This window comes from Aythya fuligula, chromosome 18 (genome assembly GCF_009819795.1).
Source record: "Aythya fuligula isolate bAytFul2 chromosome 18, bAytFul2.pri, whole genome shotgun sequence".
NCBI lineage: Eukaryota > Metazoa > Chordata > Aves > Anseriformes > Anatidae > Aythya > Aythya fuligula.
In genome coordinates this window covers 9636609-9656082 of record NC_045576.1, presented here as the reverse complement: position 1 = coordinate 9656082, position 19474 = coordinate 9636609, and the positions used below count along the sequence as shown (strand labels likewise).

Below are 19474 nucleotides of genomic sequence, written 5' to 3'. Positions count from 1 at the left end.
ATAATTTCCTCCAGGTTCTCCTAGATAGGATATAAAGGTCTGAATTGTCTCCAAAATGGGTGCTACAGAAGGAAGGGTTTATATTGTACTGAAAAGTTTATTTTTCATGTATTCCTACAGGCCTAACACTTGACCAGTGCTAGCAAACCTGGTTTTCAAAGATATTTTTTTTTCCATTTCCTTGTTCCTTATGTAAGTCTGCTACATGTTTATCATATCAGATTTTTTCTTTCAGCAGGATTAATATTGTGCAATTCCATTTGTTCCTGGGATTAATTTTAATAATTGTTTTTGATGCAGCCTTACAAAGGCTTAGCCAGCAGTGCTAGAAAAAGCCTATGTTGAGCTACATACTGGATTATAGAGGAAGGACAGTTTCTTCTATTCTTCTTTTTAAACATTATATTACTTGCAGATTAGGAAAAATGCAATTATTCTGCTCTGGTAAATGCCAGACAATTTTCACAGATGCATTTTTTGTGTTCCTGGATTGAACAAGGCACTGTAAGAGCTTTTATGAATGTGACTTAAGATCTTTCCAAATTCTTTATTTCCTCAATGGCGGTATCAGCCTGCAGAGTTCCTAGCAAAAGGCCATGTCTGTGCTGTGTGGTGAACGATGCGTTGAGCAGGCAAGGGTCCTGACTTGCCTGATGTTGGCAAATTAATTAGAGTTGCGATTGTTGTGGGGACTCCCACCATGTGTTTGGACTGAATTTCGTAATAGCAGGACAGAGGCACAGTTTTTTCATTCATTTTCCATTCATTTCAAAATGGAAAAGGGTTTTCTCATTTGTTAAGAGAATGGAAAAAGCTATTTATCTATTTCTCACTCTTCAGTATTTTTGTCTGTTGCTCCTGGATATGTGTTTTCTGTACAAAATTGACCCAGTAGTACTCATGGCGATGAACTTTAGAAATTATGTGTGCCAGCATTTAGGGCACTATTAATTCATGCTGGCTTATCTTCTGCCAAACAGAAAACGAAAGAGGAAAGGATGCAGAAGAGTCTTGCCTGTAAGTATGTGAGGTTCTGCAAACACAGAACAGGCAAAGCTGCTGAGATTTGTCCCAGGCATGCCACACACTTGGCAGTTTGTCCTGGGTTTGTTCCCTTACCTAAAATCACCATTACAAGGAGATTTTAATATTTGGAGAGGTTTCCAGTGTCTGGTAGGGGTAGATGCTGCAGTGCTTTCTGGAGCTGTGCAGTCTTCATGGTCTGAGGCTCCACCAAGGAATGTTCTTGCCCACCAAAGGTTTCTGAGAAATCAGGAGTAGGACTCAGGACTCATCCTCCCTCCTTTGGAAGTTTTCTGCCAGCAAAGTGCTTCTGTGCAGGCTTTCTTCCAAATGAAAACCTTCAGTGTGATCTGGGAAGCTCCTTTGCCATCAGCAGCCTTGAGAAAAAACACTCTTATTAAAGGAGGAGAAGGGAAAATGCGTGGTACTGAGTGCTCTCAGGATGGGCATAGTGGAGAGATCGAGCTAGGAAGTTATCTTCCAATGTTCCTGAATGGTTTGGGGAGGTTTCTCTATCTCCATATTTTTTTCTGCTTTGAACAGCGCACAGTTAATTGCAAGGGATTAAATATTTATATATCATATTACTGTGTATTGCTGAATGCGGCAGGGACTTTTCCTAATGCTGCCAGGTGGTGGAGGCTCGTTCCCCCCAGGAGCAACGCTGGGCTGGTGGCCCCTGAGCACTGCTCCCAGGAGCTCGCTGCTCTTCTAATGCCACCACGGCTTGTCTGTGTCCACCTGTTTGATTAGCAAACCTCAAAAGGGTCCAATTCAGCCCAAGGGATGGCAGCTTGGTGTCAGTTTTTATTTTTAATGTAGCTGAGCTCTTTTCTGTGGCCACGGTGAAGCATTTTCCTCCCCAAAGTAACTCTGCCTTTGGGTTTTAAAATACAAGTAATGCTGCCAAATGTCTGAGGATCAAGAGGCTGTGCTGAAAGCAGACCTGTCTTTCAGGGGTTTGTAGAGCACTGCTAACTTTTCCTTAAAGTTTTAGTATTGGTTTCTGAATTTATAATCAGCTAATAATTTTCCACTGCCATGGAAAAATGCTATGGGTAAGACAGCTTGGCTGTGAGCTGGCATCATAAGGGCAGGGTTCGAGGACAAATAGAGCATCTTGTACAGTCAGATTTATAATAATTTTTACAATTATAATAATTTATTATTTTATATGTTTTTTCTTTACTTAAATGAATAGGATTAGTGACTCAGAGGAGGAAATACTGACTTTGCTATAGGAAATATGCCCCATGCTCTATAAATGCTAATGAGTCTGCCTCCGTATTCCTAGGTCTGCAAAATTTAACGTGCCTGAATTACTTTTCTGAAGAAGGGTTATTTAGACATATGGAAAAACATCTGTTCAAGGCATAAATAAATAGTTTTTCAGTGGTTATACAATTTCAAAGACCGTTCAAGGACTCTGCCTCCATATCTGCCACGGTGCATTTCTGGCTGTGGTTTGTGGAGCGCAGCCTTTTTCACGTTCACGTTCTGAGATAAGCTTCAAACCCTTCAGTCAGTAATGGCATTTGCCTGTACAGTCCTTCACTGGGATTTTTGTCTCTGGAGAAGGGAATGTTAAGAAATGCCCATGTTAAGAAATGTCTGCCTAATTTATAGGTGCTCACTTCTGTGCTTCTGAAAAGGCAGAGCTGAAATGAGCCCCTGTGCTTAAATTACACATATTTTACCCTCCTTTCTGCTCTGTTTTTGGTGATTAACAAATGTATAAAATATCAGACAAAAAATGAATTATTCAGTGAGTAACTTTGAAGGCAGTTTGCTCAGGTGTTTTAAATTCATGTCTGTCTGTTAAAAAAATAAGAAATAAATGTAAAAAAAGTCAAATTAGGAGTAATAGATCACCCCACAAGTTCTTACGTGAGGAAGCTGCTGAGTCATGAAAATTGTACTGATTTTGAACTGAAATCTTCCCCGACCTTTCAAAAATTGCCGTTTCTGATCATAGGCACTGTAAGAGCACATACCAAAAACTCTGCTGGTGTAGCGGCGACGCAGGATCGCAGCGAGGTTTGTCAGAAAGACAAAAATAACCCCCCCGATGCATGTGTCGGCACTTACCCTGCAGTGAAGGTGAGAGAGCTGTAGGGTATAGATGAGGCAGTACCTATATATAGGGACCGACACATATCTCAAGTCCATGGTGTAATAGTTGTAAAGACCTTAATTCAAACCACACAAGACAGGACTGGATGAGGTTTGGCTTCACAAATAAATACTGGATTTTTTTTTTTCTTTTCATTTTTGCAGTCATGAAGTTTGGGGGTCACAAAACCACGTTTTTAAGTCTTAACATGCCAGAGAAGATTTGAAGTTATGGCTGTGATGGCTTCTGGGAAAAAAAAAAAAAAAAAAAAAAAAAAAAAAAAAAAAATGTTTGGAGTCATTCGTGTTCTTCCATACCTTGATTCTGATTATTTCTTGGAGAAACATGTATTGGTTATCTGTTTGAATAGCGTGCAAACCATGACAGATGTTGAATTGTTTGACCTGATACCTCTGCACTCAGGGTCACTGCTTTTACAGAGAGACCAGAGGATTTCAGGTTAGGTTAGTTTTCAGCCTTTATCTCATTTCATCTTGTGCTTAAATGAATGAAAGAAGGATAATACAAGCTCCAACTCAGGATATTGGGGGAAAAAAATAAATCACATCATGTCTAGAATAAGCAAGGTGGCAGATAGTGAAATGTTTAAAACCTGAGGAGAAGTTATTGTACACAAATAAATGAAACTGGTTCACGTGTGACCCGATGTCCCCCAGCCGAATGACAAGGACAGCATTCCCTCTTTATGTTAAGTCCTCCATCATGTTAATGATGCCCTGCACCTATAACTGCATTTCAGCTCCACTGGAAAGCACAAAAAGTGCATTGTTTTTTCTGCTGTTCAACAGTTCAGCACGGGAATTTGTTTAAATTACTTCCTCCATCTGGTCAGCGTTGAACTATGTACTGTAAAAAGTATTCTAGGTGTAAAAAAGTAAAGGGTATGTAGTGTTTTAAAGGATATATGTCCAACAAATATATTAATAAAATGATTATATTTTTTAAGGCTCAGGACATCTGTGCATCTGTTTTTCCAGTACACCTTTTGAATCCAGATCCTTATAAGCTCTAGACCATCCTAAAACATTTGCTTAAAACCTCTTAAAACCAAAGAGAAAACTAAGCATTAAAAAAGGGGTTATTACATTTGTATCTTGAGTTTTTAATTTGTGTCTGTTTTGCAATGATTGATACGCTGGAACATTTTGTTGAGTTGTATCCGAAACAAAATTTTGCTTCATTTCCTCCTAGTCATTAATAAGTTTCTGACAGGATCTTTTGTTTACGTGCTTTCTGTAATTATACTGCAGTTTTTTCATTAAAAAAGAATGAAAAAAAAATAGCCGGTAAACACCAAGTCCCTTCTGAATTTAACTGTATTGATAGTAATTAGGAAATTATAAATCCCTGTGAGTACTGTTATGCAGATCTTCTTTCTCCATTTGCCAACTCAATCAGAACTATTCTGTGCCAGAAGAACATGAACAAAAGGCAGCAATCAAAATCAGTCGATTCAATGACCACCTGTTTCTTTTAATTAAAAATAATAATTTAGTGTGAATTCCAGGAGGGACCTGAAAAATCTGCTGTTCAGTCAGTTTTGAACTGGGGTGAAGTTCCCTTCTGTACAAGTATAGAGAAGGAAGTGGTTGATAATTGTCAGTATTAACTAAACATGAGTTTTTTTCTTACTGTATTTTCCTAAATCCCTTCAGATTAATAAAGCATAGAAGTGGTATTTAGTAACAGTGGTGAGAAATGGGAATTTTTGCTGCTGTTGTCAGCTGGAGAGTGTTTTTTATGAAAGACTCAAGTTCTTCTACAGAACTTGAGACTCGCTCCTACCTGTTAGTTCTGAAATCTGTCATGGAAAGAGCCCGTCCCTTCTCTTCACTGCATCCATGTTGTACAGTCTTAAAGTCAAATTTACATATGGTTTATGACTTATATTTTTACTTTATCTTGGTTTTCTTATCCCACCGCCACCTTTAATACCATTGATTTGAATGCTGCTATTGCCTATTGCCTTTGTTAAGGTGTGTGTGGATGCCCACCTTGGAGATGTGAATGGTATTAGTGCATCCTTTAATGTCTCAGTCCACCCAGTGAAGCTCCTCATTCTGCCTGCAGCCAGGATTCCTGAGAATAGCCAGCTCTGTGCCAGCAGGGGAGCTGTCTGCAGGTGGATGTCTGTAAAACACTAATTTGAGTTCATGCGTCTTACTGAAAGGAGCTCACATATTCATAAATTAACAGAGCTTACCAGAATAAACTCTTGCATTTTGCTTTTGAAGATTTCTTGTACTATTCTGATTTCTTCCTCAAACTGTTCTGCACGTCCTTATTTCAGGCTACCCTCTTACTTAATCAAGAGAGGTGGTGTGTAGTTTTCTACCATCATTCCTCTCCTCCTTCTCTGCTGGCAGCTGTACCTGGGGCTGGAGGCGGTGGAAGCCTGGCATGCCGCGGTGCGCTGTGAGCTTCTCTTGTTGTGTCCTTTCCTTCTCTATGCTGTGGCTCTCAGAGGGAAATACCAAATAAGCTTTAAAGATTTGTACAGTTTGTAGTAAGTGGTGTGATCGTTGAATCGCTGACCTTGTCGTGACACTTAATCATTCCTGAGAGTCTCTGGCTCCCTTTGCTTTCCCTTTGCCAATTACACAGCCTCATGCAGGCAGGGACAAACAGAGCTGGGGACCGGCTAGGCAGTGACCTGATGTCATTGCTCCCTTCTGGGCTACAATCCTGGGAGCTGTATTTTAAGCCCTGGATGTTATTTCCAGCAGAAGCACCTGGCTCCCTGGTTCCCTGGCTCCTCGAGGTTGAAGCTGCTTCCTTGCAAATCCCCACCTGATGTTTTTGTTTTCTCAACAGGAAAATAAATAGCACAGGAGAGCTGCTCAGGTAGTTGTGGTGTCTGGGTGCAGGCTTGGATGTTGCAGTCACTGCCTGTGAGGTGCTCAGGAAGGCTGGAGTCTGAAAACTTTCCCAAATAAAACAGAAGTTTGCCTGAGGGTGGTGTGGGATGAGCGTGGGATTCATTTCCACACAGAGGCAACGCGCTGAGTTCTCCTCAGATATGTTTTATTAACTTGGTATTCACTTGGGGAATGGAAAGCTCTTTTAAGTGAATATATGGGTACAAACCGCAGTGGGTTAGTCAACCTGCTGGGATGGCGTTGCTCACGATCCAGGCTTTAAGGACGTTTTGGTGGGGACAGAGGATGAGGATGTAGGATTTGAAGTTTCTGTTCCAGTAGGAGGTGGTTTAAAGTACTATGGTGAGAACAGAGCTGCCCTTCTTCTGTCTCTAACCACCAGGTGTGCGCCTCCTGCATATCCCTACTGCAGCATCTCCCCTCCTGTGCTTGACAGAAATGCAGCCAGGCAGTACAACCATTGATGCCACTGACACTCAGGAGTTTTATTTATTTATTTATTGTCTATGCGAAGCACTTTGGGACACTTTAAGCTGACTTCTCTTTTATATCTTTTAACCTAGTAAATACAGACATTTATAATCATCCAGGCGGGGATGAAGAACAAACCTGTGGTTGTGTCATGGAGGCAGAAACAGAAAACCTGGGTACACCTACCTTTATTGACATCAAGTTGTTCCTTGGGTTGCAGGCCCTGATGCAGCCTGAGGACCTCACGGTCTTGCTGTGCTGCTGCAGAGCAACTTGCTATTATTTTTGTAGTGGAAAATGCAATTTTCACCATCTTTTGAAATATTTTTACACTCAGTTTTTCCATCATCCGCTTCTTAATGATCACAAAAATAGCAGTTCGGATGAAGAAAAAAAACTTCCACTAAGCATAGAGATTAAAAAAAAAATCTTAAATCCTGCCTAAAGCCTAATTCATGTGTGTGTCTTGGTATAAATGACTGAAAATATTCATTTTTCCTCCACCTTAATAACTAGAATGGGAGAGGCTCCAGCAATGGCAGATCTGCTTGTGGTGGTGGTTAAATTTCTGCTGAAAAACCTTACCAGTTCTAGCTGTCACCCAGAAGATGCTGAATTAAATACAATTTGAGTAAAGCATCACAGAATCGATATCAAAGTTGGTCTTAGAGACATAGTTCTGGGGACACAGTTATTGATATTGGAAGTCACATACTCTGAAAGGACTTCAGTAAGTAATAATGCGATGCTGCTTTGTGTACAAAATGCCCACGGCTGCAACCTCGCATGAGGTGCTTTTTCTGTGTTTTATGCTTAAAAGCAAAGTGATTATTTAATGCCTGCAAAATTATAGAGGGTTCAATGTTGCCATCAATGGGAATAAAATACTAATCAAAAGGGAGCTTTTAAAAAGAATTCAGAAGGATAATAATCATAAGCTGTTTTGTAATGTGTCGGAGCACAGTTTGACATCTGCTGCTGGTTAACCATGCGCTTTCAATTATTTCCCACTCCCATCTTTGATCCAGAAAAGTGACAGAACGATTTCTGGACAAGGGGTGCTTTCAGTTGGTGCTGAAATGGATTCATTTTTGCCAAACAAAGCCAAAAGGCAGCGATGGTGGCAGTAGAGCTGCAGGAGGCCCAGTGCAGCTCAGCACCCAGGGGGAGATGCCGCCGTGTTCTGCTTCCCTCTGCTGGAGTGAGGGAGGAATCCGGCTTGGGAGCAAATCTGATCCGCTTTGGCAGGGCCAAAGGTGTCTGGGGAAGTCAATTCTGAATATCTATGGATTTATGACCAGTTTCTGCTCAAATTTTCAGTTTTTCCTTTCATAGGTCCACACAGTGCACCTCTGTGTACAACACATTGCCATGGATGTCAGGCTCCCTATAAGCATGCCTCAACTTTGAGATTAATGAATAGGATTTTGATTTTTCACATTCCTTTGGGGCGTATGTGCTGAATCCCTATTCATCTTTATAGGGGCTCAGTGCCCACATGTGCCACGACAGGCCCTAAAACTCGTCTGTTGTGCTGCCATCAACTCGCAAACCCTGCCTAGCTTTCTGCCAATTTAAAGGTACCTCAAAGGCAGATATTTCAGTGTTTGTGATACTCGCAGCTCAGAGTTCCTTTTCCCTTTTAATTTTAATATATTGCATACAGTTCTACTTAAAAAATTTGGAATTGCCTTAGTAAAAGCAGAGAAAAGAAAAGCACTTCTCAGCATGAAAATAACAGGACTTTCAATACAGCATATCATTCATCACTGCTTAACAAGTGCAGTGGTAATGCTTTCCCAATTGCCGCTTTCCCCCTTCATAATTTTGATGGATTTTGGAAACAGAAGTGGGTTTTCCCTTTGGAGTTTCACAATTAATCTATGCCAAGTTTAGTGCAAAGTTCAATTCTCTTGCAAATAGCAGCCATTATTTGGCAGTTCATCTGTCATATCCTGGCTTGGCTCCCTGTGTTTACTATGAAATATGACTGCCAGCAACGCTTCAGGAATTATTGAAAGTTTACATTGATTAAAAAGGGATATTTGAAAAAAATCTCCAAGAGCTTTCTTCTAACTCACTAGTTTACCTCTAGCTGAAAAGTACTGGCAAAAAAATGGTGTTATTTCCTCAATTATGCACATAGATCCCTTAATGCGTATTTAACATTGGGAAACATTAAATCGTATCAGCAATTAATATGTGTTAATTGCAATTAATAGTATAAGCCAGTAATTAGTGATGGCAAAATAATTATTACAAAATAGTTACAATTAAAGTGTAAACTATAGATTTCAAGTGCATGAGAAGTCCGTGTTAGTACAGGGAATAACATGGGCAGTTTGATCATCTTTGATGGGTGTGCAGAAATCTCTGAGCTTTCTCTATTCATTCTCATATTTGCTTGCAAAACAATATTTTGATGTTTTTAATTCTTAAATTTACCAAATGTAAAAAAATGTCAAGGACTGAAACAGAAAAATAGGGTTAAATACTGATGAAGAGTTTGATCTCTTATTTGTTACCCTTTAAATATTTCAGAGGTCCTTCTATTTACTTCTGTTAAAGAGATGGAAGTAGTTGCATTTCCTCCATGCAAAGTTTCCATTTCAGCAATAGTTTTGGTGCTGTTTTACTTCGTCCTCTGAATTTTTATGCTGTGCCTGGAAGAAGTGACTTTGTGTGTGTGTACAGCATAATAAAATATAATAGAACATGCTTGTTTCTCTTAAAATCTAATTCATATCGAATTGTTCATTTTAAACATTGTGCAATGAGCATTTTCACAGATTTTGTGTGAAAAAGGGTTTGACCCAACTTGATTTATTTACGTGACTGTTCTAATTTCATTGTTTCATACAAATGCTTTGCTGTTACCGAGTGCGGTATGGTTGTCCTCAAATGTCACAACATTTTTAAGCCCCACACACCCCTGCTAAACTTAATTACCATGTGTTTCCATTGATTGGAATGGAATTATTTGGTAGTGCTTGTTATATAATTTCGGTATAATACACAGGTTCAATGTATCTATTAGACACTCACTGTAATAATTTCCCGTTGTTCTTTCCACCTCCGTATCATTACATGATACTCATAAACACCACTTATGTCACATGTTAAACACAACTTTACAAATCTGTTTATTCAGTGTCATTCTTAGTAGCTGTGGTTTTTGTCCTTCTTAGCAACAGATGTGCTTACCAAAATAATGTTTAAGTGGATATATTTATAAGGCAACAAGTTCCCAACAAGTTTTGTTTGTAAACACAAAATTACGGAAGAATTAGCTTTGAAAATGCGTTTTAAACCGTTTGGTAGGCATATATCTAGTCCGAGTCAGGCCATCAGATATCCGTTTACTGAAGCAGTGTTCCCATGACCCCACACCCATTGGTTATATCTTTAATAAATAACGAAACAGATGTTCTCTGGAGCATTCTGAATGTCATTCCATCGTGGTTAACTGCGTTTACAAAATAAATATGGTTGTTAGCAGTTTGCATTTCATATCTCAGGCTGTATAATAAATAGAACGACTGAAATACAATGCCAATTGGAATTCTTGCTGTAAAGTCCTTACTGGTTTTCCCAAGTAATAAGTAGTTTCTACCTGTGCAGTGAAAACTACTGCTTATAAATTCATTCTAAGGCTTAGAGTCAGTACAGAAAAAATAACCAAAAACATTTACCAAAACAAACAAAAAACCTTCACAAATTATAGCATGGCAAAGCATTACATTTTCAAGGCAAGATTCTGCCTTTTCACAGTCATATTTTCATTTAAATTTCTGTCAGGAGTTCCCAAATTCCTTGAGGAATTATACTACATTTTTTAAGAGAGTCAGCGTTTTGTATAACGTGTTTTGCTTTTGATTTTTCTTGAGAGCTTTTATTGGTAAATGCAAGTTGAACGCTTGGTTTATTCTTGATGACAATCTAATAATTCTTATCTAATGCAGAGGTTTATTAAAACCAATATAAAATGTAAACAGGAGAAAACTTTGCAGTTTTATTTGCTAAGGATGTTTAAATGCCTGCAAGACCTGGTATCACATAGCTCCTCTGTCCTCATCTTCTGTCAGTGTATAAAGCTGTAAAAATCTGAAGGAAAAAATAAAATGTTAGCAAGAATTGATTTAAAACCCCAACGTGTTCAATTAAGAATTGCAGCCTCTCCCAGCTTCTGATGGAGATTGTGCAGTGATGGTTTTGACTAAAATGCAGAGAGAAATCATGCTTCCCAAAACTGTGCTGAACCATGAAGTTGAAGCTGGAGGCAATCACGAAGGATATCAAAATACCTGATGAGCACAGAAAGTGTAGGGCTGTTGGGTTGTTTGTTCTGGCAATACTCATCTTCAGGTGTTGGGAACAAGCTGTGCGAGCTGGATGCCCCTTAAATTCTGTACCTGTGTCCATGCCCGAGGCAGGTGAGAGTACTGAAGTTGGGATTTCCACCTTTTTCATATCAACGTTCATGATTCTCTGAAGGGGATTTCAGCCCCTAAAGGAACAGAATGTATCTGGACCTATCCGCAGAGTTTGTTTTTAAGGGATTTGGGTGTATTCCATTTCACTGCTCCTAAATTAGAAACCATTTCCAAGCTGCTGGTGGCCTCAAAATGTCCTCACCGTGAATTTCTCTGTTGGAAAACCAGGCAGGAATAGCGATCTGTGTAAAATCTTAATACTTGCCAGGTTCAAATTTGTTCACTTTCATTTCCAAGAATATAGATGATAAATTTGCAGGATTTCAAGATGATCCCACCTTCAAGATCCTGATTTTACGGTCATTTTTACTTGTTACTTCCACAGGCTACTTTTACAAGTTACTTCCCTTCCCTTCTGTATTTTGTATTGTTCTTTCAGAGTGGTGATGATAAATTTTAAATAAACAGGCAATGTATGACAGTTCAGCCACAGGATGGATGCCATCATTGTTTTTTATGTTTATGTACAGTCACTAAATGGAAGTTTTAGTGTGGCTGAATCATCAGAACAAGCCTGGGTTCACTAAGCTGACATACTCTTTCTGACAAAAGCAAAGCAAGGGAAAAATAGGAACTGAACACTAAACCTGTGGCCAATATATGAGCACTGATGTGGGCATTCTTACAGGGGTTATGAACAAGCTACATGCTGGAATATATTTTTGTAGCATAGGTTGCAGAGCTGGAAGGTTTTCAATATTTGAAGTGATGTACTAAAGGTGTGCCAATCTTATTTCTTATGACTTAAGAATCTGTTTTTGTTTTTCTTTCAGGATCCCAGAAGCAAGCACAAATTTAAGATCCACACATATGGCAGCCCAACCTTCTGTGACCACTGTGGGTCACTTCTTTATGGGCTTCTACACCAAGGGATGAAATGTGATAGTAAGTTAAATTTTGCTTTGTTACGAAAGAGTATTTTAAAAAGTACATGGAAACACTCAATAACAACTTCTTATTTCTTTTCTGTGGAAAATGCCACTTCAAATGTGAGCTCTTTATAGTACCAATGTGTTTCAAGTGGATATTTCAGTATGCTAATAATATACTAATGAAAACCACCTCCGTTGCTGAGAGTGTGCTGTATGGACTTTGATATGACTCAAGTGCACTGTCATGTCGCTTTTGAGGAAACCTGGTTTTGGAGTGGACAGATGAACACACTGTTGAAGTCTGACATTTCAGTTCACTTGGTAGCCAAGGTCCACTATTTTCCTTGCATTTCATTTGTCTTGGAAGTCTTCTGCTAGAAAACCTAATAATCAGTTTAAACCTAACTCCCTTCATTGCTGCTGCTGGCAGGAGTGCTCTGTTTTCTCAGTCATATTCCCATTCCCAGCAAGTCCTTATTCCATGTTCACTTTTTTTTTTTTTGCACTTCATTAATACATTTAGTTGTCTGAAGTAGATTATTTTATGCAATGTTCTATTCACCATCTACAAAATGTAGATGGGAACTAGCCGTGTTGGTCACTCAAAAAGCATTGCAGTTATGATCTGCAAATCTTGCCAACAGTTAGGCATGTCAGTCTTTAACTTCCACTTTGCTCAGTGTTTGCTGTGTAATCATATTATTAGTTTCTCATAGCTGCCTGAACCATTTTTATATTCACAGCTTGTGATATGAATGTGCATAAGCAATGCGTAATAAATGTCCCGAGCCTCTGCGGCATGGATCACACAGAGAAAAGAGGAAGGATTTATCTTAAAGCTGAAGTCACTGCTGACAAACTGGAAGTAACAGGTAAATAGCTCACTTTGAAACGTTGCAGGTTTTTTTAAATGTGAAATATGCCCTGTGGGTTTATATGCTTTGGTCAGCTTCTTTGGGAACTGAAGCCCACGACACAGTATTTCCCTTCAGAAAGGAGAGGATTTCACTCACTGCATTCTTGAATCAAGAAACACTACTGGCATTCTGAAGAATCCACATTTGTTAAAGATAAACAGAAAATGAAAGAAAATAATAGCTTTAAAGTTCAGCAATATTCATTAGAAAAACACTATAATGTCAATTTTCCTTCTAGGAAACATCAAAGGGATATCTAACTGGTCAGGAAGTTAGCCATCATCTTCAGAACACAAGAAATACTCTGAACTTTCATCAACTAAGGAGTTATTTCCTGCATTTCAGAGTATTTAATAAACAAAGGAACTTGGATTCAATCCCAAATAGTATTCCCAGTGTATTATAAAATAATAATAATTTTTAAAAGATCAGATTCTGCAAGGTTAAGGTTCCCAAGATGGGGTGGAGGGAGGGAAAGGAAGGAAGGAGAGGGTGGTAGTTAGTTTCCTTGGAAATGCTTCTCCCAGAATTTATCAGTAAGCTTTGGATCCACACCCCCACAACTCATTCCAAGTCTGAAGTTGCAGGAAAAAAATATGGAAAATATATTTTTCAAGTGGAAGGACCGTTTTGTGCCCCCAGAATGAATGTGTTGTTTAGCTCCGGCAGAACTTCCTTGTGCCATATCAGAGAGCAGAGTTTATCGCTCAGGATCCACTTAAGAGTTTGTATTTACAGCGTATGTTTTGTTTGCTCTGTATGTGCTTTCTGTTTTAACTGGGGTCAACTGATAATTAGTATCTGATATCTGAAGTGCAAAGCTGGTAGTGAACTTCAGGGTTGATTTTTCCTTTCTCTTGGACAGAAATATGCAAAAATGTTCTTCGCCGATCAGATTACAATAATTTACTCAAAGGGAAAGCACAGGATGGGAATTAGGACAGAAAAAAATTGGCATACAGGAAGGAATAACAGACAATTTTAGTTGTATTTTTTCTTAGGTAGAGGCAAGTCTTAAATCTAAATTCTTAAAGTAGTATTTTTTTTAATCAGTCAGAACTTTCAAGAAATCACAGAATCATGCTATAGTAAATAAAAACATAGGATGATATAACTTAGGAAACCAAGAAGAAGACAGTCATAAAACACAAAGTTATAAATGCTTTTACTTCAGGAGAGGGGTGGGTTTGTGCGTTGTCACAGGTGACCAACACTGCTTTAATGAAGGAAACAGCAACACATCTTAATACATCTTCGTGCATATTACACGTGCACTAATACTTCAAAATTTGTACCACAAAGAATGGAATTGAGTGTCCACACAATGAAGCAGGAACCGGGTGCTGCTATCAGCACGTGCTTGGTGTTGCAAAAGGGAATCAAATTTGAGGGTAAAGTTACAGCAGGACAAAGTAGGACATTTCTCAGACATCTCCACTTCTGCTTTTGGTTTTTGACGGGGTTGTTGGCAACCTGTGGATGCTGAGGGTTGTTAAATTGCTTCAGCATCGCTCAGTTGAAAGGCTAGAGCCTAACTTTTGATTATCCCTGAAGTGGCCAGGCAGTTGGGCTCGATGGCATTTGCAGGTCCCTCCCAATTGAACTATTTTCTTCTCTTTCCTTCTATTATCTTGTGCACCAGAAGGATGTTCCTTCTACCTCTGCACTTCTTACATGGGGAATGAATCACACAAGCTACCATAGCCCTTGTAGGCAGCATAAAGGAAATCAGGCCACCACGCTGGATTTTCACAGCTCACACAAGTAGCAAACTTCTCTCCTGTCACCATTCATGCATGCTTTTGTTATCTCTGCATCTGAATGCCTCCAGATTCTCCTGTCAAACCTTGTAAAATGCACTGAAAGGGAGAGGTATGATGAAATTTAGTTAGAAAGGACTAGAACAGATCCCAAGTGATACTTAATTGTAGCAAACTTTTCAAATAGCTTCCTGCTGGCGTAGGAGGGGTAAATTTGTCCAAGATGCTGTCATTAGGAGAAAGGTGCTTTCACTGAGTAGTGAAGCATTTCAGAGAGGGAGATGCGGGTTCTGAAAGTAATTGTACCAGGAGAAAGAACTAATTTGAAAATCATCCAAGTGAAAAAAAAATAATATATTTGCATTGCTCTAGGCCATTTTGCAGCAGGGCTCTTAAATACGACCTACAATTTCTGGCAATGTACATAATCATACAAGTAATGTGTCTTTTGTGATGATTCAGCAGGTTCATAGCCCTTTTAGGGACAAAAGGGTTCTACAAGTCTTTGTGGTACCGAAGTGTTGTAAAACAATTATACAAGTAGGTTTTTTTCTACATCAGAATTTTAGTTGAAAAGGTCTTGTCTGAGGTATGGGTAAGGTAAAGTTGTTGCAGATGTTCTGTAGATGCTCTTCCTCAGCTCTTTTTGATGTGAGAGCACTTGGCAAATGCTGCTATTTGTGTGTCTACAGATCAAACATTTCCATCCAACATTCAAGTGGGTTTCTGGACCACAAGAAAACTTTTTATTACAACCTTGTTCTGCATGGGACAGCTATGGTGCTGTTATGTTCATATGGTTGGGGCTTGTCAGCACTTCCAAGGCTTCCGAAAATTTCTTTAAATAAAAATGAGTTTCCTTGAAAGTAAGCTTTTTTAAATAAATAAATAAATAATAATATGCATTATATATATATATATACCAAGCCCATACTAAGGGAAGGGAAAGAAAGGGAAGGAAACCCCCTTACTGGGGGTGCCACATGCTGAATGATGGCAGGGACCGATCACTTGGGGGACACTGTTCAGTGCCTGGCCTGTTTGCTTCTGCCTCACAGCTTTGAGGGTTTTGTAGTTGTAGTCGCTTTTCTTTCCAAAAAATGGCCACAGTACGTGCTTGGCTACTAAGTGTTTTCCCAATAAAATCTTGCAAATAATATTGTTTTTTATTTCCCCAGTGAATACTGGGAAAGAGGCCAGTTGCAGCTGGCCAGTGGCTCAGTTAGACCATCTAAAATATATAAGCATTTTGGCCTGTTTTGAATTGAACTAATCATGGGAATGATTCAGTCCTATACATAAATATAATTTAATTAATAAATTTAATTCCTGGGTACGTCAATCCGTACTTTGGATCTTCAGTGTTGGTACTTAAAGGTAGCCACAGTCTTTTCTGCCTGTGTGCTAGAGACTGCAATGCTTTTTCCTAAATTAATAGGAATTCGGTAGTGTTATACTCTGCCAAAACCTCACCATCTCCCCAGTGCTAGTCAGTGCCGTTTCCAGTGCTGATTTGTGTTGCAGTTTTTAAATACCTATTCTTTATTTTATATCTACTACCTCAAGAGTTGCATTGGATACTAATAATTTATTGCACTTGGACTAAATCAGCTCGGTAATTCTCTTGTCTAAGGAACTCATAGAATATTGAATTGTTGGTTTTTTGGTTTTTTTTTTTTTTTTTTGGAATTCACTGAATTTGATAGGTTGGACTGATGGGTTTTTGCTTTTAAGTATAGTAAAGCAGTTTTGCCAGTCTTAATTTCTGTTTTGTTTTGTTTTTCACTTAAATGTCTTCCTTCTGATGTGTGTTAGAAGTTTTGTCACTCTTACATTTACTTGTCAACCCATCGTATAATTTGGGGGGCTTCTGAGTGCTTTCGTAGGTGGTTGAATCATGGTTCTTATTTTAATTTTATTTTTGAATTATTTTTTTAGTGAGCAAACAATAACCTTTGTGAGAAAATAACCCCATCTGGTGCAGTGACATATAAAAAGCTGCCACATTGTTGGGATCCCAAACTGCGACCTGTCAGCTGCCAGGAGCTGGATCTGACAGCAGCTGCCAACAAAGATCTGCCCTCCTGACACGGGTGCGCGGCTGGAGGCAGGCTGGTGGCGACTCCTTGTCATCCAGTGCACCCTTCTCTTACATAAACGGTGTTAAAATACACATACGTACATGCAGCCCAGAGCTTTCAGGTTTTTAAGTGTATTTTTCTTAGCTGAAAGGATAACGAATGTGGTTTTATTCTTCCCTGATGCCTCTGTTATTTAAAAGACGAGGAAACCTGGGCGTGATTTCCACAGGGGCTGGGAGCATGGAGCAGGCTCTCCAACAATAACCTCCCCAGGAGTTCTCTACTCCCCGCTGTACATTTTTCAAATTATTTATGAATGCCTTCTGCTGAGCCACCCTATGGTACCACATATTAATGTTTTGTCACTCTGCTTGCTGTGGGGAGCTGGGTGAGCAGCCTCTGCCCAAAGGAGCTGGAGTGACAGACAGAAAATTTTGGCAAATTTTGAGATACTCATAAACTGCTTCCTTAAAAGATCCCTCCACACACACTTGAATAATTTCATTTATGTTTGCCTAGGTCAGTACTAGTATATTTCTTTTTTAGCATTAATTTCATAATATTGTGCAACTGATGTTAAAAGTGGAACACATAGGAATATTCTGGCGATTTGACCAGCTGTTAGTATGAAGTACCTATAAAAGCGATCCCAAATAATTACTTGCATGTGGGAGGCTTTTTAATATCTCAGATATGAATTGCACATTTTATCTCGCTAATATCATTTTTTTTTCTTTTTTATTTTTCTTCTGGCTTTCCCAGAGTCTGCAGGGTTGCTGTGCTCGGTACAAAGAGGGCTGTGCCTTTAGAAATGCCAGCCTGGGTAGCAAACAAATAGTTCCCATTTCATTCAATAAATTTTCTTTACTGTGAAAGAATAGGCAATGCACAGTATTTAAAAGAAGCATTAATTTTTCATAGATGTCCATCTGCCTGCATAGAAAAAAAAATAAAATGCTACAGATTTGTATAACAATGTAAACAGGTAGGAATATAAATTCAAGCCCTTTTCAGACAGTTTGATACAATAAGAGTCAATTTTTTGTGTTAAGGCTTATGATTTATTAAGTAGCTATCCTTCTCAGTACTAGGTATTTTCTATGAAAATATTTTTATATAGGCAATCATTTTAAAAATAAAATGCAGTTGCTGCTGTGAGACTTCCAGTTGAAACTGAAACTGGAGAACCTACTGCAGGCACAAGCACTTATTAAGTAGCATTAGAGTTGACGGTACATTTTTTATTAGCAGGAGAGACTGTCTTAATAAAAGACGGAGGAATAAAGCATCAGGAAACTCTAGTTCATTTTTCATGTTGTAGTAGCAAGGAAATTAATCACTCATCCATTTCTTGTGTGTAAATCACCTGTGAAGTGCAGCATTCCCATAGCCTCCATTCATCATGTTGCCATCCATCAGGATTCGGGAAATTGGGTGTAATGAGCAGGCACTGGTCTCAGGAGGGATATTAAAAGAAAATTTAGCTAGGCAGGGGAATAGTTATGGAATAGAGAAGTCACATATCAAGAAGTCCTTTTAGTTACCAAGCACTGTATGGAATTTGACTGAAAAGCAGGATTTTTATGGAAGTCAGTTGTACATGTGAGTCACAATCAGCTCCAGAAAGCAAGCATTCAATGATAGTTTCAATAAAACCATCTTGAAAAATCTTGAGTAAAAGCTGAGCAGTTCTGGAGACAGCTTTGGATTTTGCATACAGAGAGTATAAGTACACAGCTTGGAAGAAAAACTATTTTTGATAAAAGGCAAATCTTTTAAACTGTGATTAAAAGAGAATGTGGTAAGATGCAAGGGAGAAAGTTCCTTGGCTGGGAGTACAAGGTCCTCTACCTCTCACCTAATTTATCTGTGCTCTGGACACATCACTGGAGAATGTACCAGATACTTTTTCTGGAAGTAATGAGAATTATGAAATAATTTACTAATGCTTTGCTGTGGGAAGACAGAAACTTTAAGCTAACAATGTTCTCCCTTTTCTTGCACTTTGCTGGATAGCTTGCCAGGCAAGCCCATTTGAGACTTAAACAAGCCTCTTGTAAAAGCACCTACTTCATGGAATATTTGCTTCCAGTTGGGAAATTTCTGCTCCTCTAAGCTGCCTGTAGGGAATTAAAGATCAGCAAGAAATGGTTGCTGTGATTAGTAAACTGTTTTGTTATCAATACTTGAAATTTCAGGAAAAAGGTAACTGACTCACTTGAAAAGGAACTGAGTGAACTCATGCTGCAAGTAATTCTGCTTTCTTTTAGGGACATAAATATTTATTTTCTCAATCCTGTAACTAAACTTATCTGCTGATACCACAAGAAGTTATAAATCCATAACTGCGTATCATTTGCCATGTTTGACCCGTATGTTCTATAAAAAAACTTCAAGTTTTGTCATCTGCACTTTGAATTCCTCAAAGTTCTGCTTGAATTTCTTCTCTTTACATAAAGTGTCAGTTCTCTGGCAGCCCACTCTGTCATATTTAGATATTTATTTAAAGTATGAGTACCTAAGAACCATCTCTGTGTTTGCTTGTGTCTTTGTACTATTCCTGGAAAGGTGGGCGTCCCGGTTTTGGGCTCAGCTTCTGGTTACTACCGTAATACCAGTGACACGTAATCAAATAGGAAAGTCATCAAATATTCCATGTTTTCTGCTGACTAAACACTTGTGGTCTCTTAATTATGAATAAGGAGGAAAATGGTACCTTTTCCTTATGGCATGGTGACAACTATTTCTAGTTTCTAAAAAGAAACATGGGCAAATTTAGATGTGTTAGGAACTTCAGTACATGTTTCTCTTCACTCCCTGATTGTCTGTGTGTTCTCGGTCCCC

General features: G+C 38.8%; 1 protein-coding gene across 1 annotated transcript in view; it reads left to right on the top strand.

Annotated features, from left to right (window-relative positions):
• The window catches only part of PRKCA (protein kinase C alpha), a 150262-nt gene that overhangs the window by 81700 nt on the left and 49088 nt on the right, over positions 1-19474 (top strand). Inside the window, exons 4-5 of the mRNA XM_032199774.1 lie at positions 11774-11885; positions 12616-12744. Coding sequence (XP_032055665.1) covers positions 11774-11885; positions 12616-12744 — 241 coding nt within the window. The remainder of the gene's footprint in view (positions 1-11773; positions 11886-12615; positions 12745-19474) is intronic.